This window comes from Natator depressus, chromosome 1 (genome assembly GCF_965152275.1).
Source record: "Natator depressus isolate rNatDep1 chromosome 1, rNatDep2.hap1, whole genome shotgun sequence".
NCBI classification, from domain to species: domain Eukaryota; kingdom Metazoa; phylum Chordata; order Testudines; family Cheloniidae; genus Natator; species Natator depressus.
In genome coordinates, this window is record NC_134234.1 from 193603788 (window position 1) to 193627541 (window position 23754).

Consider the following 23754-nt stretch of genomic DNA (forward strand, 5'->3'; position numbering starts at 1 on the left):
CAGGACAGGACTGTATTCCTAACAGCCCAGTAGCACCTTCTTTCAATGTGACTAGTTTGGAATGTAAGGATGTGACCGTTCACTTCCCAGCTTGTGGCTGCCTCTGCTGCTTAGCCAAAGGCCTTAGCCTAAGAACAGGGCCTCAGACTGTCACAGTAAGAGAAGGCCCTTTACACCGGCAGAATCAAAATCACTGTCTTTCTTTTATATCTCTATAACTAGGCAAGTGATAAGAATACATCTAAATTCTTAGAGTACAGGCCTTTACAGACAGGCCTGAATATCTATATCCTAACACCCTTCTGACAATAAAAATTACTGCATGACCCCAGGAGGGGGAGGAGGGACCAAAGTCTGAGCCCATCTAAACCCCGCCATCCCGGGCAGAGAGGGCCAAAGCCCAAGGGCTTCAGCCCTGCACCCCAATAAGACTAATGCCAGCTCTGACAATCCCATTAAAATGGGGTTGTTACTCACTTTGGGGTCCAATCCACAGTTTTTGAACCACTGAGCTAGATCAAAGCTATCTCGGGTATGTCTACAGCTGCTACAAACACCCCTTTGATTGCAAAGTAGGCAAACAGATTTTGATTGTATTTTTGGGTAAGTTCTTCAGCACAGAGACCAGGTTTGAGTACATTAGTAAAATATACATCATAAAAATGGAGAAAAAATAAGTAGGTATTTAAATTTTTGCCAATAGTAATAATTTTAGGCGTTACTAATTAGATTGGTACAGAAATCTGTATTTAAAGAAATATATAAAATTAACAAATTAACCTGACGCTGTCCCTTTAAGTGACTTGGACAAAATTACACAGCATGGGACCAATCCTACAAAGATTTACTTACACGCTGAAATTTTTGTATAAGCCAGTGGAAAAAACTCAGAACAGAACCCAAGCGTTCTCTGGCTCACAGGCCCCTGGTTATTCACTAGATCACTCTTACTCTGAAACCTCTTAGTCTTTTACTTCCTCTTCTACAAACCTAGAGCCCTCCGTTCCCATCCCCATGGCCTTGGTACAGATGCAAGAGACTGTTGCTTTTAACTTTCAGCCTTAATTAGAGAAACAAAAATAAGCTGCAGTAAATGGGTCTTAAATTCACTTCATTTTTGTGAATAGAACGTTAGAAGTAGGCGATTGACTCTTTAAAGCTATATCACTGATTTCCCCGTCCCTTTCATGTTCCTGGCTGGCATGCCCTACTATTAATCTTCTTCCACACTGAGAATTAGCAGTTTATTCCCAGTCTTTGTTTCCTATATCAAAACCAATTTTCAATGCACAACAGGGCTCTTCTTCACACACAATGGTTACCCAAGATCCCTTAGCAGTCTTTTGTAAATGAGCATATTAAAAGCCTTTTGAAAGTCAAAATAAATTATTTCCACTGGTTGGAATGCAGAGACACTCCTATATTGACCATATGGAACTTCGCAAGTCTTATTGCTGACTGAACTTTAATGCAGTCTTACGATTGAACAGTGGCACGAACGGTTTTTAAACACATCCAAGTTAGCTTCATATTCTTCAATCTGCATCTAAATGAAGGTACTGTGATTTAGAATTAGATCCTGACCATGCCTCTATCCAGGGAATCTTCCATCAAAAACAGGCCTGCCTCCCCAAAAAACAAAAAAACAACAAAAAAAAACCCCTTAATCATATTTTGTTATTTAAGTGAAACACAAGGGTGAAATTATAGGTTGTTGTAACTCTAAAGTATGAAGCCAACAAGTTGTACGCAGCTCTAATATGTAGATAAGCTGAACACTGCAGCCCGTTAAACTCCAACATGCAGACTTATTGCTAGGACAGACAGCAACTTAATTGAAGTCTGCAATGTAATTCCTCACCTAGCCACAAGAGATGCAAGGGAAGCCTAATACAGAATGGAAACATAATATCCAAGGTGAAAACACAGCAATGAAACAGAACCAAAGTATTTACTGGGAAACAAAACAAAAGTGGTTTAGAATTAGAGTTCAACATGCAGCTGGGTGAGTTCAAGATCAATCCTTATTCACAGTTCCCACACGTCACAAAACCATCACACCATTTGGTAGCCTTTCCTGGGGAGGCACAAGGATGGAATAGCAACAGTTTTACAGGTCAGCATTAAAAGGGTAACAACAGTGTTTAGCCTATCAGTATAACATGGAGGTGCTGGCAGGGGGGGGAAATGGGTGAGAATAGTCAGGCACAGAGGGGAAAAAACAGAACAGATTCTAGCTACCTTAGTGGTTCAGACACCTCTAGTATCTCCATCTCATTACTTTTATTATTAGTTTTACATTTATAGTGTGCCTTTTTGGCAGAAAAGCACCAAAGTTCTTTTCAATTAATATATTCTTTTGGGTTTCAGAGTAGCAGCCGTGTTAGTCTGTATTCGCAAAAAGAAAAGGAGTACTTGTGGCACTTTAGAGACTAACAAATTTATTTGAGCATAAGCTTTCGTGAGCTACAGCTCACTTCATCGGATGCATGAAGTGAGCTGTACCTCACGAAAGCTTATGCTCAAATAAATTTGTTAGTCTCTAAAGTGCCACAAGTACTCCTTTTCTTATGTTGTGTTGGAATCATTTCATCCACCATTAAAATGCAGCCATTTCTAGAGTAGCATGCGAGTGCTCTCTAACAGCACACTGCAATCTGACATAACCATACAGGTATTGAAGTTACAGTGGGAAATTCGGGGAAGTAGAATCTAGTCACCCAAACTGAAATTTGACACACATTGTCACATCACATTCTCCTAACACCCCAATCTGAGCCAAAACAGTTGTGGAATCTTCAACGACTAGGAATGAATGGTCAGTGTCTCAGTGTCATGGCTCATGTGAAAGATGGAAGGTCCCGCAGCAGAGCACCCTTAGCACTACAATGCAGAGACTTAACTCTGGCCTACACTCAGTTGCACCAGTTTAACTGAAAGTGTGAAGGTGCACCAATTCAGCTAAGTTTGGCAACATTGTGTGTAAACACTATTATATCAGTTTAGCTTGCCCCTGTTATATTAACAGGGCATTTCCTCTTATTTAACAGAGCCAAGCGAAACAAGTGCAAGCCAGGTTTAAACCAATGTAAGTGTCCACACACAAACTTGTACTGGTTTAGGTTCAATGTTACATCGAGATAACTGGCTCTGTGGATGAAGGGAAAGCAGTGGACGTGTTGTTCCTTGACTTTAGCAAAGCTTTTGACATGGTCTCCCACAGTATTCTTGCCAGCAAGTTAAAGAAGTATGGGCTGGATGAATGGACTATAAGGTGGATAGAAAGCTGGCTAGATTGTCGGGCTCAACGGGTAGTGATCAATGGCTCCATGCCTCGTTGGCAGCTGGTATCAAGTGGAGTGCCCCAAGGGTCGGTCCTGGGGCCGGTTTTGTTCAATATCTTCATAAATGATCTGGAAGATGGTGTGGATTGCACCCTCAGCAAGTTTGCAGATGACACTAAACTGGGAGGAGAGGTAAATATGCTGGAGGGTAGGGATAGGATACAGAAGGACCTAGACAAATTGGAGGATTGGGCCAAAAGAAATCTGATGAAGTTCAACAAGGACAACTGCAGAGTCCTGCACTTAGGATGGAAGAATCCAATGCACCGCTACAGACTAGGGACCGAATGGCTCGGCACCAGTTTTGCAGAAAAGGACCTAGGGGTTACAGTGGACCAGAAGCTGAATATGAGTAACAGTGTGCCCTTGTTGCCAAGAAGGCCAATGGCATTTTGGGCTGTATAAGTAGGGGCATTGCCAGCAGATCGAGGGACGTGATCGTTCCCCTCTATTCAACACTGGTGAGGCCTCATCTGGAGTACTGTGTCCAGTTTTGGGCCCCACACTACAAGAAGGATGTGGAAAAATTGGAAAGAGTCCAGCGGAGGGCAACAAAAATGATTAGGGGACTGGAACACATGAGTTATGAGGAGAGGCTGAGGGAACTGGGGATGTTTAGTCTACGGAAGAGAAGAATGAGGGGGGATTTGATAGCTGCTTTCAACTACCTGAAAGGGGGTTCCAAAGAGAATGGCTCTAGCCTGTTCTCAGTGGTAGCAGATGACAGAACGAGGAGTAATGGTCTCAAGTTGCAGTGGGGGAGATTTAGGTTGGATATTAGGAAAAACTTTTTCACTAGGAGGGTGGTGAAACACTGGAATGCGTTACCTAGGGAGGTGGTGGAATCTCCTTCCTTAGAGGTTTTAAGGCCCAGCTTGACAAAGCCCTGGCTGGGGTGATTTAATTGGAGATTGGTCCTGCTTTGAGCAGGGGGTTGGACTAGATGACCTCCTGAGGTCCCTTCCAACCCTGATATTCTATGATTCTATGATCCTTAGGGTATGTCCACTCTGCAGCTGGAGGCTGAGTGCACAGCATGAGCAGGCAAACTCACGCTAGCTAGTGCTAGTACCAAGAGCAGTGAAGCCACAGCAGCACAGGATTAATCACAGGCTGTACAAGCCTGCCCAGGGGCCTGGGTACTTATTCTGGCAACTAGCCTGTGCTTGAAATCCAGGCTGCAGCAGCTTCACTATATTGGTACACCCTAGCTAGAGTAAAGCCAGCTCAGTTGTGTCTACATGTACTGCCGTTACATATCCCCATTGCTGAATAGCTAAACCAGTGCAATTTGTGTGCGTGACCAGCCCACATTTTTAAGTCTCACTTAGTGGGAAATGTGCTACTTACTGAATCACCAAGACTTCTTCCTGCAGCACATATCTTCCCTGAAGCTCTCCTATTCAAGTGTTGACCCAGCGAGCCATGCTTAGTTTGTGAGACCAGCCAAGATTAATGCCCAAAGTGGCAGAACTGCTTTAACCTGATACAATGGTAATAACTCTTACGGTGTCATGATGCAGCTTTGTGGTCAAGTGAAGTCGCTGAGGATCATTTTCTGACTCCTGAGATACACACCACTATAATAAATATCTGGAATGGCAGCTTGGTTTATTTATCTATTATCTATAACCTGACTTGAACTTACTAAAAATATACACCCATTTAATATTAGAGAGAAATATTGTCATAATGCAAATGGTAAAGAAATCCACAAAGAGTCACTTTCGTCTAACCACTGAAAAAGGAACTTTGTTAGAATAAGGAAAATAGTGTTATCCCCAAATCCGCTTCATTTCAGAACCTCTGCCTCCCTTCCTCATCCTGCCCCCTTGCCTGGCTCGCTCTACAGATTTAAGGAAACAGTGCTACCTTCTCATTCCAGGAAACGTATAAAGAAACCAGGAAACAAATTGTTCCTAGTGGAAACCCTGGTGCTACATTCCCTCAGTCAAACTTGCCTGCAGAGAACAAAGTTAAGAAACTGCCCAGGTTTCCCACCATCCCATTTACAGAGGAAGTCACACAGGCAGGGACAGCATCTGATGAAAGGAATAAAAATGAAATTGATACACATTGTAACTGCATTAACAGGACTACCAAGAGGGTAGAAAGGTACATTGCAGACAAAGCGTGATGTCTCTATAGTTTATTTATGTACTTATTTACTGAAATAGACTATCCACAAATGCTAGTTAAGCCACAAGTATTTTTAAACATTATATAACAGGGTATAGCAAGAGGTTATTTTCTCCCATTTTCATTGGTCTGATTTAGCCACAGAAAATATTTTGGTGCCATGGGTACTACATAATAGTTAAGGTTGTGTTGCCAAACTCAGATTAACAGGAGCTTTAAACCTCTGTTTTGTAAAAGGATAACTGAAATTGGAGAAACGAAGACACACAATATAAACTTTGAGCACCATTTGAATTTTTCATGGCAGTTTGATGAAAAATGAGTTGATGCAGGGAGAATTATACAAGTTTAAATATCACCCTTTGGCAGTTTTCCACTGGATTGTGTCACTTTTCTCAGTACCCATTTTTCAAAAAATTACCTGACGCTGGGACCTGTGTTTTGGCCACATCGTGGCTCCTCATGTGTTCATTCCTAGAATATCAATTGTACATAGACAGTGTTTGTCTATAGAGTATTTTATAACATTTTAACCAGAATGGAATATACGTGCACCAAAGTGAACCTGCCAAATTTAACTACAAATTCTGCTGAACCATGAGCACATTTTAATGCAAAACTAACAATGACCTCAGCAGTGCTAAGGCAAAATAACTTCCCAATATCAATGAATGAGTGACAGCCTGATGTACTGAGCTGGTGATATAACAGATATAAAAGCATTGGGGTCTACTGGACATGTAGAAACTTTTTTGCTACAATATGTGAACTGAGAGGGAGGGTTGTTTCTGCATTTCTTTACAAATTTTAAAACTGAAATTATTTGCTAACTTGGTGCTTGTAAACTCTCCCATTTTCATGATTAGTTGCTGAAATTTGACAGCAGGGTTCATCCTTCGGCAGCGGTCTAATCTGTACTAACAGGTTGACCGTAAGGGGTCGGGGAGAACAGGGCAAACCCCCTTCTGGAGGATAGACAGCAGTGCCTGGTCCCTCAGAGCAAGTGACTAGGGAGTGGCTCCACTGGACACTTCCAAAAGATCTAGCCCTGTGATGTCCAGATCATGAGGGGGGAAGCTAACTCTGTGTCTCTAAGGGCACCTTGGTTTAATACACTGAACTGAAGAGGAGTAAAGAGGAAGAGAGGCAAATCCAAACCAATTCCACCTTTAAGGTGGAAGTCAGCATGTGATCTCAAATGCTTCCAGGCTCAATCCTACCCTGGGGACCTTTGCATAGCAGGAACAAATACAGCTCCCTGCCCCCCTGAACTGGCCAACCCTCCCAGTTTATCTTCTCTTATGGAGAGGCCTAGATGTGACAAGCAGAAGATCAGACAATTGGCCCAATTTGCTGAGTATGTGGGGGGATGCTGGAACTCACCATGTGAAAGCTTCTATCCTAGCTTGTAACTTCTGGTGCCCTACATCATGAGACACTAGTATACTATTGCCTTTAAATAAAATCTGTCTGTAACATAAGCACAAAGGGGCAGAGATAAAGTTGATCTTTCAACCTTAACTTGGCATTCACTGACTTCTGACCCTTTAGTTTCACTGAGCAATAGGCAAGTTCCCAGGTAGCTGCAAACGGAAGTGTTTCAAGGGGGACAATTTCAAATTCTGTCTCAACCTCCTGGTTTAGGTAGGAAGAGTCAGGGGCAAGGGGGAGATCAGGTAAGTAGAAGAGAGCACTGAAGTTATGTAGGCCAGCAATGGCTTTCCTTCATGTTCTGAGCAACGGTGCATGAAGGGCAGGGGTTCCCTGGCGTCTGGAGGTCACCACTTCATCTCCAGAACACCATTAGTTGTACAGAGGCCAGCACTGGTGTCCGTTAGTAGTGGGCTTAGTGGTGCACAAAGATGCAGAGGCCCTCGCAGCTCTCTGTGGATCTATTACATGTGTGGGGCTCTACAGCACATGAGAACACCAGAAGTGTGTTCTCCAAACCTAGGCTGATGGTGCATAAGAAACTGGGCCACTCAGAGCATCTGGGGGGCATTATGTTTCCCACTCACAGAAGTGGCAGTTTGAAGATTCCTATCAACCTCATGGTGCCCTAGATTGAGGCTGCTAAAACTATTTCTCCTGTTGTGGCTGGGCCAGGAAAGGTTGGGTTGCCGTCACTGCCTTGTTCACTCTGGTTACTAACTCATCTTCTCTTTGGACAGCAGCCACAGAAGAGCCAATCGGACAGTCATTGACATCTGCACAGCAAGACAGGTCTGATGTCAAGAACAAGGAAGACCAAGGAGGTTCTGTTGGACTCACTGATGAGTGAATCCCAGAAAGGCACAAAAAGTGACCCTCCAACATGTAGCAACAGCAGCAGCACTGGGCCACAGAGATGGAGAGAGGAGACGGCAGGAGAAAGAGTGGGACAGAGAGGGGCAACAGATGTTGTCTACAGGTGAATCAGAGCACAGAAAAGGACCAGCAAATGCAAAAGAAACTGTTCATAGATTCATAGATATTTAGGTCAGAAGGGACCATTATGATCATCTAGTCTGACCTCCTGCACAACGCAGGCCACAGAATTTCACCCACCACCCCTACAAAAAAACCCTCACACCTATATCTGTGCTATTGAAGTCCTCAAATCATAGTTTAAAGACTTCAAGGAGCAGAGAATCCTCCAGCAAGTGACCCGTGCCCCATGCTACAGAGGAAGGCAAAAAACCTCCAGGGCCTCTTCCAATCTGCCCTGGAGGAAAATTCCTTCCCGACCCCAATAATAAATGGAGACACTTCAGCAATGGCAAACCACACCCACCTCCTGTCTTGTGCCCAGTACTGAAGAACTAACCCCTTACTCCCCAGCACAAGGAGAGCTTTGCCAAGCAGGACACAAACCTCAGACATGCGTCTGGAAGGCCTTCAAGGTTACAGTTTAACCTTGTTGCTTGTGGTGCATGCTTGTTGAAGTTCCCTTTAGTGTGGTTAATAAAGGTGCTAGTGATCAGTATAGCAATGGAGGTGCATCCTTGCTTTTAAAAACAAGGCTTCATGACCAGCAAGAAGCAAATCAGCATAAAGCCTGGCTCATGAGACAGTCTGCAATTCACAAGTTCCCACATTCGTGTAAAGCAGTGGTTCTCAAACTTTTGTACTGGTGACCCCTTTCACACAGCAAGCCTCTGAGTGCGACCCCCCTTATAAATTAAAAACACCACATTTTTTATATATTTAACACCATTATAAATGCTGGAGGAAAAGCGGGGTTTGCGGTGGAGGCCGACAGCTCACAACCTCCCCATGTAATAATCTTGTGACCCCCGGAGGGGTCCTGACCCTCAGTTTGAGAACCCCTGATGTAAAGCATCAAAGCCAGACCGCAAAAGCAGCACAGCAAAGGTCGAACAAAGGTCGAACAGCACATTTACCAACAGGAAGACAAACAACCAGGGAATAGATAAGGCATCGTTTGTTTAACCGCACATATCCTGCTAAAAAGCAATAAGGTACAATACCCTGTACTCAGAATACATGAGCTAAGCATTTCTGACCCTGGCATTACTGCTGGCAACATTGCCAGAAATGGGTCTTGTGCCAGAAACTTCCATACCTCTCCTTCCCAGTCACCAGCAAACATTTCCCCCTGGCTAGGGTGACCAGATGTCCCGATTTTATAGGGACAGTCCTGATATTTGGGTTGTTTTTTTTCTTATATAGGCGCCTATTACTCCCCACCCCTGTCCTGATTTTTCATACTTGCTATCTGATCACCCTACCCCTGGCTCTCACAAATACAGTGCAAAATTACAGATAACAGAGTGACTCTAAGTCAGATGACCCACAGCACGGTCAGTGCATGTCAGACACCTCCATGTGGCAGAAGCTGCAGCAGCATTGGGCCACAGAGATGGAAAGAGAGGAGCCATAGCGGGGCAGGGGAGAGGGGACAGAGGTTGGAGATGGGGGTGTGTGTTTTTTTTGTTTTGTTTTACACAGAGAATCAGAGCACAGAGAAGGACCAGCAAATGCAACAGAAATTGTTCCCCCCAATAGAGAGGCAGTTCTGGCAAACTATACCACCTCCTGTCTAGTGCCCTGTACTGGAGAACATTTCACTTCCCTTGCAATGTCCTAGCCCCTATTCCACAGCACAAGGAGAGCTTTGCCAGGCACAACACAAACCTTGGACTTGTGTCTGGAAGACCTTCAAGGTTAAATTATATCTTGTTGTTTGTGGGTAGTGCATGCTTGCTGAAGTGTGGTTAATAAAGTTGCTAGCATTCAGTATAGCAATGGGGGTGAATCGATGGGTTTAAAACAAGATTCCTTGACCAGCAAGAAGCAAATCAAAATAAAGCCTGGCTCACGAGTCAGTCTGGAACTCACAACTCCACATGTTCAGGTAAAGAAGGAAAGGGAGGAATCCAGCGCACAAAAGCAACACAGCAGGGGCACAAGATAAAGATTCAAACAGCAGCACAGATACCAGCAGTAAGACAAACAACCAGTGAATGGCTAAGGTATCATTCTTTTGTTTAAAAGCACATATCCTGCTAAAAAGCAATAAGCCAAAGTGCCCTGTTCTTAAAATACACAAGCAAAGCATTTTTGACCCTGGCATCACTGGTACTGGCAACATTGCCAGTAATGGGTCTCTTGTCAGAAACCTTCACACCTCTCCTTCCCAGTCACCTGCACATATTTCCCCCTGGCTCTCAAAAGCACAGTGCAAATTACAACAAAGAAATATGGGGCAGATGATCCACAGCACAGTTCATATATGTCAGACACCCTGTCACAGGGTTGCTACTCACCACTAGTGCACCTTCTTGTGTCTACATCTGGGAATTAATCCTCGCTGCATCAGATGCTGTTCATTGCTCACTCTGCAATAATTTGTCTTCTGGTAACTTGGGCCTCTGACAAGGTCACCATTTAGTTCACCCCTTCCAGGGTTCGAAAGTCCAACAGGACCACTAACCAAATGCCTTCTCCAGACAGTGTTCGGTCCTGGCACAGAGCTCTGTGCCACTATACCAGGGGCTGGCAGGAGAACTAGGGCCCTCCTGATGTACCAGGTGCCAGCCCATGGACCTTACAACTAGCAATCCAGGTCCTCAGTCACAGTTTCCCTGGGCTCCTTCCTACTCAGCCTCTCTGATGGGTTCACCCCTAAAGCCTACTCTACTCCCTGTGGCTACGTAACTCCTTACTAGGCTCTTTACTGCAGGGCAGGATTCTCTCCCTCCCCCACTTCCTCCTGGTTCTCTAGAGACCTCCCAGGTAGCCACTACAGACTCCTTCCTCGGCAGCCCCCTTCTACTCTCAGCTGCCTGGTTTTATAGTGCTGTCCCAGCCCTTCCCCAGCTGGGCTTCATTCTCAGTTAACCCTGCTCCTCCTTCTCTCAGGTGACCTAACCAGACTCTCAGGCCCTCGTTAACTCGATCATAGTTGGTGTTGGGCCCACACTCCATCACACAACCCCATTGCCCTTCAGCCTACCAACAGCACAGTCCTATTACGGATACTTAAAGGACAACACAGAAAATCGACCATTTTGAAGTCTGTCTCCCACCCCTGGAGAGCTAGCTAAAATATTGTTCTTCTTAAAGCCCCAGCTCCTGGACTAAGGAGAATTTCAGCCTTCACTTTCTTAGCCTTCACGGTTGCAGAGAAAAGCTCAAACATGTGAGCTGAATGCAGCCTACAGGCTCAAGACACCCAGAAGGCAAAGAAAAAGAACTAAACACATTTCAAATTATTTAAGTCATCTCAGAATTGGAAGGGGGCCTGACAGGATTTTTCAGGGCTTGGAGTTGCCAGCAGGGAGTCTGGCGAGTGTGGTGTCAAACAGCTTCCTGCCTCTGCTTCAGGCAGGCTGTAGGTTAAGGCAGACATCAGTACATCACTTATACTCATCCCTGCCCTAGCTCTCACATACAACAAGGCACTAGGAGCCTTAGCACAGCAGCAGCACTTCAGCATGATAGTGAAAGCATTTGGACTGGACAGGTCAGGAGCCAACCCTGGAGCGGGAGGATCATGGGGAGACCACATAGGTCTCTAGGAAATTAGAAAGAACGGAGAACGACCACACAACAGGGCGGCTTAGGCATGGAGACGGCTTCTGGGACAGACAGCAGGATGGGATTTAGCAGAAGCTGGGACAGGACCTACATGCCTGCACCTCCCTCACCAGAGCAAAACATGGAAAACAAAAAACAGAGCCCCACAAAATCTAGACTCGGTAATCATAAAGGGGGTGGTATATGGAAAACTGTGTTAAATTCACAAAAACTATCATTTCAAGTGGTAGGTGGTTTTCCTGGTACTGCTTGAAGACTATGGGGGCTCTGTAGGGAGCTGTGTGGCCTGAATTCAGCAGTCAGTCTGCAAAGAGCCAGCCTTGAGCAAGTTGGGGTGAGCTGTGCCACTCTCCCTTATGGAGTAGCCTGCTTGGTCTCTGTTTTTTGTACTTGTGGGTTAGGATTCTGGGTTCTAAAAATCAAAATAGTGTTACACTGCAACCTTCCAGCAAGAGCATTTTGTTTTTATCTAACTTCATTGTGCGTACACAGTGAACATAACAGAAAAAACTGTCAATGAGGAAGGGATAATTTAAAAAAAAAAAAAGAGAGAGAGAGGAAAAATAACATAGCTACATATGGCAGTATGAACAGTTTCCAATTTAATGACAAAGAGGAATATTTTGCAACATATACTCAGATTTGAGCAGTATTTTTATGGAAATGCTATAGAAGATACTGATAAACAGAGGGTGGTTTTTCTAACTTTGGTGGGGAAATCAACATTGATAGAGCTTAAAGACTCCGTTTTCCACAAGAACCTGATAAGCTGCAGAATAAAGACATAACAGATTCTAAAGAAACATTATGTGCCTACCACAAATTTTTATAACAGAATGATAAGCTTCATCTAAGAAACTTAAAGAGAAAATATCTCTGAATTTTTGGCAACTCTGGGCAAAAAAACCCCACACAAGCTGTCTGCTATTTGTTTTGGGAATTTTCTGAAAGAGGCTCTCAGATCAATTTGTTGTTGACATAAAACCCCTTGAATGAAGTGAGAGGCTGTTATATATTGTGTATAAGAAGGAAATGCCACCAGAGGGCACTCCAGACACTACAAAAAAAAACAATCAAAATTTGAAAATAAACATGCATCATCATGCCAGGCCTGAAAAGAAAGGCCTCCACAAGGGGTAGAAACCACCACCACTAGTTGGCATCTCTCACAAGATCCAAACAAAACAGAAGGAGCCCTGTTTCTATTGTTTAGGGACATCACACAAGCAGGAGCAGTGTTTCCTTAATGAGCTGCAGAGCAAAGAGTGATTTCAGAGGAGTCATGCCTCCAGGCTTTCCAGGCTGCACCAGGGTACAACAAAGGATAACGTCAAAAGGAAGCCATACATGCCTATAAATAGGAGCCAGCCATTGTCCTATTTGTGTGACTGTGGAGAAGTCTGGCTCAGAAGCAGGTTCTCCCCTGGATGAAAGCATGCATGAACTATATTATTTCACAGAACTATATGTGGTGGGAAATGGACAGACATATCATCCCCTGTATTATGTTAACATAAAGGTAAATGTGATATTGGTCATTCCTATATTTGCTTCCATTGTCATGTCTGATCGGGGGGGGGGGGGGGGTGTTACAAAAAACATTTCCTGGGTAAGATCAAGAGAAACTAATGTGATTTTACAGCATTACAATTAGGGGCAGATAGCTGTGTTAGGCAGTCTCCCGTCACTGTAAATTATAAAGGTATCTGTTCACCATTAGGAGTTAATTGTGAGCGAAGGAAATGGGTCCCCAGTGATGGGCACAAACTGGCAATACAAACTGGATTGGATTGTGGTTCTCTGTATGCCAGACAGAATGGGGGAACCTGAAAAATACAAAGCTGTGTGCAGTACAGACATGGGTTTGGAAAGAGGAATAACTGTGAGGCTGGTTGTGTCTGACAAAGCCTAAATTCCTGAAGCCTAGACCTGTGCCATATGCTCTGAAGGAGCCTGTGAAAAAAGCAACTGGATGAATTGCAAATAAGGGTATAATTTCATTTCTGAGTTAGATGAATGGACTGTACCAATTGTGTGCATGCCCAAGGGCAATGACAGAACAAGCATTTGTGGGATCTATGAAGTCACCATAAATCCCAAGCTGGAAATGAACCAAATCCAATTCCTAAACCACAAGATCTATTTGCAGAACTAGCAAGTGGACTGAAGTTTACCAAACTACATTTGTCCCAAGCCTTCCAGCAGGTGGCTTTGGAGCCAGATTTCAAAAAAATCTGACAGTGAACACACATAAGGAGTTATTTAGGTATAAAAGATTACCCTATGGGGTAGTCAGCACAGCTGCTGTGCTTCAAAGAATAATGAATTGGGTAATGCAGGGGATAATTGGTGGTGTCTGTTATTTTGATGACATTAATAACAGAGGAAATCAGAGGAGCATTTTAAAAACCTACAGGAGGTTCTAAAAATATGGTTTTAATGTTGAGATAATGAGCTTCCCCCCCACCCACACACATACACTCAATATACTTAGTTGGGTCATTGTATAATTGCAGAAGAGGTACACCCAGTAAAAGAGAAGTTAAAAAGCCCTTGAGAATGCACCACTACCACAGAATACTCCGACTTTATATTGTTTCTGGTCATATTAAACTACTATGGAAGACTGGATAGATTTAATGTTGATAAATCTGGAATCAAAGTCTGTCCTGTTATCTAAAAATATCAAGTGAGTTTGGACAGAAAAGGAAAATAAGGTTTCGGAGGAAGAAAAAAAAATGAAATGAGCCGTGCGCCAGTCTATTGATACATTTTAATGTAGAGCTTCCCATAACAACCTGTAATGCCTCTCCTATAGAAATTGGAGCTGTCATTTCACACATTTGTAAAGATAGGAGTGAAAAACCCTAGCATTGGCTTCCAGAACATTGTCAAAGGCTGAGAGAAACTACTCACAAATAGAAAAAGGTTTTAGGCATTTTATGGGTTATTAAATTCCACAAGTACCTGCTTGGAGAAAAGGTTACCTTCATCACTGATCATCAACCTCTGGTAAAAATATTGGACCCAAAGGTAAGCGTTCCACCCCTAGCGGCAGCTGGATTGCAGAGACAGGCAGAAAGATCAAAGTCCACCAGTATGACATATAGATAATCAAAAAACACACTAGTGCAAGTGTATGGTCCCAGTTTGCCCCTTTACACAGGGAAACAGAGGAAAATTCTGGGTATAGAGTCTCTTTCCTAGATGACGTCCCTAATACACCTAAGAAAATTGCTCTGGAAACAAGAAAATATCCCATTTTGGTTATGGTGATGCACTGTACGCTTTTGGGATGGCCAAATCACATAAAAGAAGAGCCCCTTAGCCCTTACTATTTCAGGAAACTGGACTTATCTATGGAGAACATTGTTTGCTATGGAGTCTGAGCAATAATACTACACAGTTGACAAAAAAGGATGTGAGTGGAATTACATGAGCAGCACCAAGGAGGAGTAAAAATGAAAGGGGTGTCCAGAAGTTATTTTTTGCTCTGGCTTCAGATCAAGATATGAAAGTGGAAAGTATCCAGTGTGACTCCTGCCTCAGCCATTAAAACATGCCAGAAGTGGCACCATGTCACTCATGGAAGTAGGCTATGAAGAGCTGGTAAAGGATGCAGACTGACTTTACATTCACTTTCCCCCTCCCGCCCCCAGGAGTGCTTGATGCTTGTTCTCAATTGCCAGAGGTGGTGCACTTGACACCAACCTCTCCTGTAAAGCAAATGAAGTGCTTTGCAATATGTTTGCCACCTATGGGTTACCCAAGCAGCTCATTTCAGATAATGGTCTGCAGTTTAATTCGGAGGATTTTCAGATAGACATTCTGTGGCAAAATTAAATGAAACATACTAAGCCAGCTAACTCCACCCAGCAACAAATGGATCAGCAGAGCATTTTGTGCAGACACTGAAACAAGCATTAGATAAAAGTGGAGGAAGATTCCACCACATTGCATTGCAAGTTTCCGCACACCTAGGCCTCTCCAAAAAGGGGGATTAATTAGAATGGATATTTTTTTCCCCCTCACAGAGCTGTCAGGGGAGGTCTGAGTCTGGAAACATTTGAGATCACACACTGATTTCCACCTTGAAGGTGAAATTGGTTTGGATTTGCCTCCCTGACTTTTCCCCTTCATTCCTCTTCAACTCAGTGCATTAAGCCAAGGCAACCAGAGTCAAAGACCCAGCTACTCACTGCTCCCATGTTGACTGTAGGATATCAAAGAACTAGATGTGATGTAGTCCACAACAGAGCCATTCCCTGACTGTTTGGTCCGAGTGACTGGGTACTGTTGTCTATCCTCCATTAGAAGGCATGCCCCTCTTGCTTGTTTCATGAAGTCACTTATGATTCCTGATGATTTGAAGAAATATCTTTCTTGGACTTCTATTTCAGATATTGGCGAAAAAGGTACTTCTCTATTTCAGTCTCTCTTCAGCATCATGCTCCAGCAGGATTGGGGTAGGACATATGCAAGGTCACCTCACTTTATGAAGTTTTTTTAGCCTTGGCCCAAGAGAAGTTGCACCCATATAGGTCTGGACAGCTGTGATGAACAGTAGTGAATTCATAACTTCTCTGGGTTAGCCCACTTTCCCAGAACTCTGAGTAGCTCCATCTGAACTTGCAATGTCAGAAAACAGGGTGAGTCCCCCCTCAGGTGCAAGAAAGACTCCACAGACCCGGCTCTGGGATGACATCATGTGCGTGTAGGGATTAATTACAGCCTCCTGCAAATGACCGTCAGGCACAGGAAATGTTTTTCCCCCCACGATGCCAGCTCAGCCCCAGTGGGAACCTGCTGTGTGCCAGACACACTCATTGGGCTCTTCACACCCATATGCCAAGCACCAGAGCAGGCCTTTGAGTGAGTGAGCGAGTGAGTGGGGTAACCTGGGCATAGCCTCGCTTCACCTTCCTGGACCCATAGATGGCAGCCCCAGCCGGGCGTGGGGGGACCTGAGGGGTCTGCAAGGGCTGTCAGCACCCTGGAAAGGGGCAGCCCATGAGCTCACCACGCTCCCACCACACCTGTCCGGGGCAGGCAAGCTCCTCCTGCCTCGAGACAAGGGGGAAGCAGGGCTGGCACCACATATGGGGAGTTGGGCAGGGCAGTTCCTAAGGCACCCCAATAGTGTGCATGAGACACATGGGCATGGGAAGTCACCCCATGTGTCGGGGCAAGCAGCTGCTCCCATGAGCATCAGACACTCATGGAGTTCCAGCAGCTAGAATCCCAGCAGGGCTAGGCAGCAGCCGCCAACCCCCAAAGCCTGCCTGTGGGGAGATCCATGTATCTCACCCTCGGAGAAGCCCAAACAATCTCCTGGAGATGCCAGGGACTGAACCTGGGACCTCATACAAGCAAAGCATGTGCCCTACCACTGAGCTATATCCCCCAATACAGCCACAGCTTTTTTTCATACGCCAAATCTACAAAAGCTACAGTGAGAAGGTTTTAAAAGAAGAAAGAGAGAAAAGAATGGAGTCTCCAAAAAAATGAAACTGAATGAAACCCTAATATAGACTGTTCAGTGTAATGTACAAAAGAGATGGGCCAATCCAAAGTAATAAAGAAAAGGGTTGAGAGACTGCTTAGACAGTCCTTGTGGGCACTACCAATATGCTGCAAACCCAGGATGAAACATGGATACTGTCTAGCCTAACATCTTCTGAACTTTTCTGATGCGTTTCCAACATATGGTGTAATATCTGTTCTTTAGTCTGAATAGACAGTATGCACCTTATAAAAGAAAACTCAACAGGGTAGAAAGCTAATTAATGTGAAGCGTGGTGTGTGGATTTGTTAGTCCAATGCCATGTGTCTGATTCACATGGTCATCCTGGTTGCAAGGTTTTTTAGCTCCATTGCTGTGTACCTGGAAATTGAACATTTGTTTAATACTAACAGCAACAAAAATTTCCGCCAGCAGCTACAGAGACAAATGGACAGTTTACACTGAAACCTCAAGGTCTGAGAGAAGCCATTTCCTCCCTTTTGCTGGGTTATTCTGATCTTGGTATCATTTGTGTTTACAGCAAAGAAACCTAGATTTCGCAACAAGCATTCGAACAAAATGCATTACCAATCCACAGTGAAAGGGAAACATGAGTCTGGCTGGGCTGCTGCTGATGATTTTAATAAAATGTGTATTTTCATGACAGATCAACAGAGCATAATTTGTACAATGCATCACACTAGAAAGGTCTCACATTATATAATGCTAAGTGTAGTCCCTCTAGATAGACTTTCCTGCTTAGAAAACCTTTACAGAAGGTCCACTTTTCAATAGCTTCTAGTCGCTTATACTATATTTCCCAATCCTTTAGCACATAAAGAACAAGAGTGAATTTTTCAGCAGAGAGGATCTCAGTACCAGTTGCTTTTCCCCCAGAGCCCTATTTCTCCCCAGGATACAAATAATTCTTATTTAAACAAACAGGAGTTACTTATCCCTCTGAAGGGAAAAATAAGGCCTTATATTAATTAGGGAAAGTTAGGTGGTCTCCAAAAGCCATCAGAACTTGAAGGACTTCTTAACCATGCTCTGGTAACAGCCACCATGAATTGACATGGTTGTTGTTAGCAGATTTCTAGCATGTTTTCCCTAAGCATTATGCAGAGAAGTTACTCTTAACAGCTGGCTGATAAACCAGTTACCATTACAGTGAAAATTTCCCACACAAATTTCATCTCTTTTTTTTGTTGTTGAAATTTCAACAAAAAATACATTCCAATTTAGAATTTTGAGGATCTTTAACCAAATCTATAGCTGATTGCAAAAATTTTGACTTTCAAAATTCAAAATTTTTGACAAAAATGTTGGTCAAAATTACAAATCAGACATTTTCACCTAGCTCTAGTTACTCTATATAAAAAAAAAGTTCATACACACAAAAACATTTTCCATTTTCTAACCAGCTCTAATTATTTCTATGCAGTGTGGTGGAAACTGTGGTGGTCCCAGGATATTAAAGATTCAAGATGGGTGAGGGAATATCTTTTATTGGACCAAATTCTTTGGCGAGAGACACAAGCTTTTGAGCTTACACTGAACCTTTCTTGAGGTTCACAGAAGATGGCCCAATAGAAGATGTTATCTCACCCACCTTGTGTGTCTAATTATTTCTAACACATACTTGGGGGGGGGGGGGAACTATCACTGCTCCTTGAATCCTGCATAGTACGTGTGTACAGCACTGCATTCTGGGAAGGTCCTACAGATGAAAGGAGCGCACAGGGCTAAAGAGATTTAGGAGTAGGAGAGACATTTTACCTCTCTATGTATGATCATACTCACTTATCCCTGGGTGGTGAGTGCTTGAGACAGAATTTTGACATAAGGAGAGACTGAAAAGATGAAAACAGTTTAGTTTAAAGAGCAGAGGATTAAGAGGGGATATTACAGAGGTATACAAAATAAATAGTATAAAGAAGGTTGATCTACTTACTAGAGATATTCAAAACTCGGAATTCCCATTCCATGAGATATTCGGCCATTTCAACATGTGTTTTCATTCCAGCTGAGAATGAAAACAAGCCATTTCAAAGTGCCCTGCAAAAACAAAGTTTTTGAAAGTTATATTAGCACTCCTCCACTTACCCTCCCATGCTCATACCCATCATGTGTTGACCAGACCACCCAGCTCTGGTGACTGTAGCCTGTCTCTTACTGATAGTCCAAGTATTTGCAATCTCCATTACAATAAATGGGATCTGCGTCAATTGTTATATCCAGGGCAAATTCGTATAGAACCTAATCCAAAAAACACTGAAGTCAATGGAAAGACTCTCACCAACCAGAGGCCTTTGGATGAGGCCCTTCACCTAGCCTTCATAATAATGGATTATTCACACTTTTATACGGAAGTGTCATTCTTGTTTAATATAAACCAGAGATGGCAAAAAAACCAATAAGTTCATACATGCATCAGTAGGGTTTTATGGTAACTTTTTATGTAACAAAATGCTCTAGATAAGAATTCACTTTCTTTGCTAGATACTTATTACTGATTCAACTCACCATGAAATGGAAACTGCATATATGCTGAGTGGATTGAAATGTCCCCTACTTCCAGTGCAATTCTCTGTCACCTTTTGACGTGCTGTTTTATAACTTGCTAACTTACCCTTATTCCCCCCACAGATGGAGTACTTTCAGGGACTATTCTTTTTTCGAAGAAGCACAGCAGTAACACAGAATTTGACATATCTGGCCTCTTTTGCCATCTGTCATGGGCGAATACACCCTTGTCACCCTGTGGTTTGGGGGCGGGGGGAAAGGGTATTATAGCCCCACAGTTGAGTCCAACTGGCTATCCTTAGCTTCAGGACAACATTGCCCAATGGCCAGAATCAATACGCCTGCCTTCCTCCACAGGGCTGCATGGCCTAGTGGCCAGATGGAGAAGTGGGCCCTCCCTACTCCACCGGATCCCAGCCCAGGGCCCTGGCAGTGGCAAACGTGTTCACCACTGAGCCAGCAGGGATCCAACCGAAACACGCTGACTTACAGTTCAGTTCTACAACCAGATCAAGGTCTAGTTCCCCTGGGCTACTTCTTATCATTTCCCTGATGCCGTGGTCCGGGAGACTCTCGGTTCTGTGGTTGGGCCAACTCCCGATGGCTCTAACCTCTCTTAGGCATCCATAGATACCTGAGCATCCATTGGGGTCTCAGTGCCTCTGGCTTCCACAATCTGGGGCATCACCAGCTCCTGGGCTGGAGCCTGTAAGGTGCATCCTCCCTCCTCGGCAGTCAGCCCAGACTGAGCTGCTCCCTTTTATACGGTTATTCCAGTTGGAGCATGCCTAGCAGGGGTGAGGGGGGCTGGCTTCCTTGGCCCACCATGTGGCATTAACCCCATCTTGTCCAGTGTGGGATGAATACACTCCATCACACCATCTCTCTGCACAGATCCCAATCAGTCCTGCTCTTCAACTGTAGTGTGAAAAAAAAAATGAAAAAATAGTATTTAGCTACACAAAATATAAAGATTTAGAACCTGATATTACAAAATATGAACTGTAGGCCTAAAATGTAACTAAGTGATATAAAGGATTTACAAAACTTAGCAAAATAAGTTAGTGTGACATTTAGCAAAAATGAAAATGTTCTCTGTGGGCGCGCGCTTTTTTTTTTTTTATATAAAATATCTCTTATGCAAATAACATACCCACGTTTTTTAATGTACTATACAATTAAAATTCACATATTTTACAGAATGAAATAGTCTTTTATGTAAATAAAAATGTGTATATGTATTGCTATTTGCATAAAAGATGCTTTATTTTGCCCTACAAAATGTGAATTTTTATTTTTATACTTTCTTCATTAGGATAACGACAGCTGGTCAAATTATTTGTTCCAGATAAATGGGTCTGGTGAATTGAAACCTATTTCCTTTTTAAGAGTCATTTGTGGCCCAATCCTACTTTCTACTAATGTTTTTTTTATTTGCAAGTATTCACCAAATAATTTATATGGACAATTTCAGCCTATAAGATTGTTTACTTTGACTGTTCCCTACTCACTATCCAAGCTGTTTGACGGGTCTCCTAAGTCACACAATATTACTGCTGTTCCCTAAATGGGTGACAAACTTGAAAAACATGAGATCATCAAATGAGAAATAACAAATCCTGAATAATGAACAGCAAATCTTGCCCTCTGTTGAAACCTGAGATGTTTGCAGAGCTCCATTCCTTAGTAGTTGATGATATGGTATATCAGGCAACGTGTGCAAACTCTCTAACTGCAGTATCAGGTCAACATTAAGCATCACCAAAAAAAGCAAATTACATTTAAAATAAGTGTGCCACTTCTACACCCTGGATGTCTTACAGGGCAATTTTATATAGCATTCAGATCTATGCCAGAGTCTACAGTCTATTGACATTTTTTAGTCAATTCTTTGGTTTATTTTTATTTGGCCTGACGTTTCATTCTTCCTGGACCTTTTATTCCACTTTAGAATTACCCTATTATATTCAATCAAAAATCCACATTTGAAAACTCCCTTCATTTTGTGCTTAGTGTAGTTATAGTATATAGGATTTGGGAGTACTATAACGTTAAATAGTTTGTGAGCCCTTTCAGTAGCCCTCATGTTGTCTCAGAAGCAGGGGTGAAAGTAACATAAAAGACTTACCAGCCCCCAGAAGGGGCAGGGTCTGAGGCAGAAGGGGCGTGGCTGGGGGGGTCAGCCTCCGCCAGCCAGCCTTCCATGCTGCCTGTCCCGTGCCACCTGGGGCTCCAGCAGCGATTTAAAGGGCATGGGGCTCTGGCTGCTGCAGCAGCCAGGAGCTCCAGGCTGTTTTAAATTGCCGGGCTCCAGGGCAGCTGCCCCTTTTACACACACACCCCCGTGGGCGGCCCTGCCGGTAGGGTCCATACCAGCAGGGCCACCAACGGGTGGGGGGAAGGGGGCAAAAGGGGCAGCAATGTTAAAGCACTGCCGTGGCAGCGCTTTAACGTTGGCTGCATATGGGCCCGTACCAGCAGCCACTTCTTACCGGTACACCGTACCGGCCCACTTTCACCTCTGCTCAGAAGCCACCAGATCTCTGCCAGAGACACAGTGCACTTATGTAGCTAGGCCTTGCAAGTTGCATATAGTAAACAATGTTATTTGAATCCCACTGTGCCCATATTGTTCCTCCATATTATGTATATTGTGGAAAGAGCAACAGACAGCTATAGTAATGATGAACCTTGAGAGGATGGGAGTTTGGGTCTTTTTTGGATAAGCATGCCAAACTGCAGGTGCAGGCAGTTGAGTCCAGAAAACTTAGAGGAGGAACAGACAAGAACAAGCTGGCTTCGAAGATTGCCAATGCTTCCAACTTGGAGGAGCAGAGCAGAAGCCTCAGAAAACAGATAAGGAAAAAAGTTAACCTCAGCAAAGGTTCAATTTCAGGGGAATGTTTAGGAAGGTCTTGATGGGAATATTACACAACCCAGTTCACACAGCCACATTTTAAACGCAATCCTGCAAGGGGCTGAGTACTCTGACCCTGCAAAGTAAGCAAACACAGGCTTGCTTAAGGAATAGAGGTAGTCCCGTTGACTTAGACTATTCATATTTTTAAAGCTAAGCAAATGCTTTGCTGGGTCAGGGCCAGACTGCTCAGCACCGTGCAGGACTGAGTCCTTAGTGAGACCAGCAATATAAACTTCAGTTCCCTCTTCCCGTATCCCACCCCATTTTTTAATAATTGGTGCTATGCAGTGTATTGTGGTAAATACAGAGCTCCTTTCGTGGTATTTTTTCAATGTATGGCTGCGCTAGTCTGATTTACAGTATTGTCATAGGCCTCAGAGAAAATAGCTCTGCTATTTTTTTTTTTTGGTAAAGTTCTTTTTTCCTTTGTGTGTTCATGTAATAGAAATCTTTATAATAGAAGTATGTAATAATTCTGATATTGACTTTTTTCCAGTCTACACAAGATTAAGAGTCCCTTAAGGGACTCACTGACCCTGACTTTTGTTTAGCCAATATTTACCTCCTGGGTCAATAAATCTTGATGTTGAACTCAGCAGAAGTCGATATCTGCTTATTATGGTTAGAATAAGAATTATTGAGCTGGAATATGAATATTATAGTGGTACTTGCCAACACTACTATAGTTAAGGATCTGTCAGTGTTTCCATTATAAATTTGTTTTTGCTGGTGTTTATAACTCACTAGTAAAACTTGTCCCAGGCTAAAGAAAACTGCCATTCGAAGTCTCAGCTAGGTACCAAGCCTGTTTTTAAAAACACACACAACACCATATGAAACTTGAATTTAAATGTTCAGAAATAAATGAATGAGATGGTTGAGTTCAGGATCCTCACAAAAGGAAGCAAGGAGAGTAGCAAAATGTGGACCCTGGACTTCAGAAAAGCAGACTTTGACTCCCCGAGGGAACTGACAGGCAGAATCCCCTGGGAGGCTAATATGAGGGGGAAAGGAGTCCAGGAAAGCTGGCTGTATTTTAAAGAAGCCTTATTGAGGGCACAGGAACAAACCATCCCAATATGCAGAAAAAATAGCAAATATGGCAGGTGACCAGCTTAGCTTAACAGTGAAATCTTTGGTGAGCTTAAACTCAAAAAGGAAACTCACAAGAAGTGGAAACTTGGTCAGATGACTAGGGAGGAGTATAAAAATATTGCTCAAGCTGCAGGGGTGTAATCAGGAAGGCCAAAACACAACTGGAGTTGCAGCTAGCAAGGGAT

General features: G+C 43.4%; 1 protein-coding gene across 1 annotated transcript in view; it reads right to left on the reverse strand.

The window, feature by feature from the left end:
* ZPLD1 (zona pellucida like domain containing 1) overlaps positions 1-19089 on the reverse strand; it is a 105274-nt gene extending 86185 nt beyond the window's left edge. Inside the window, exon 1 of the mRNA XM_074947179.1 lies at positions 18983-19089. Within this exon, the coding sequence (XP_074803280.1) occupies positions 18983-19049 (67 nt within the window). The 5' untranslated portion in view covers positions 19050-19089. The remainder of the gene's footprint in view (positions 1-18982) is intronic.
* Between the last annotated feature and the right edge of the window lie 4665 nt (positions 19090-23754).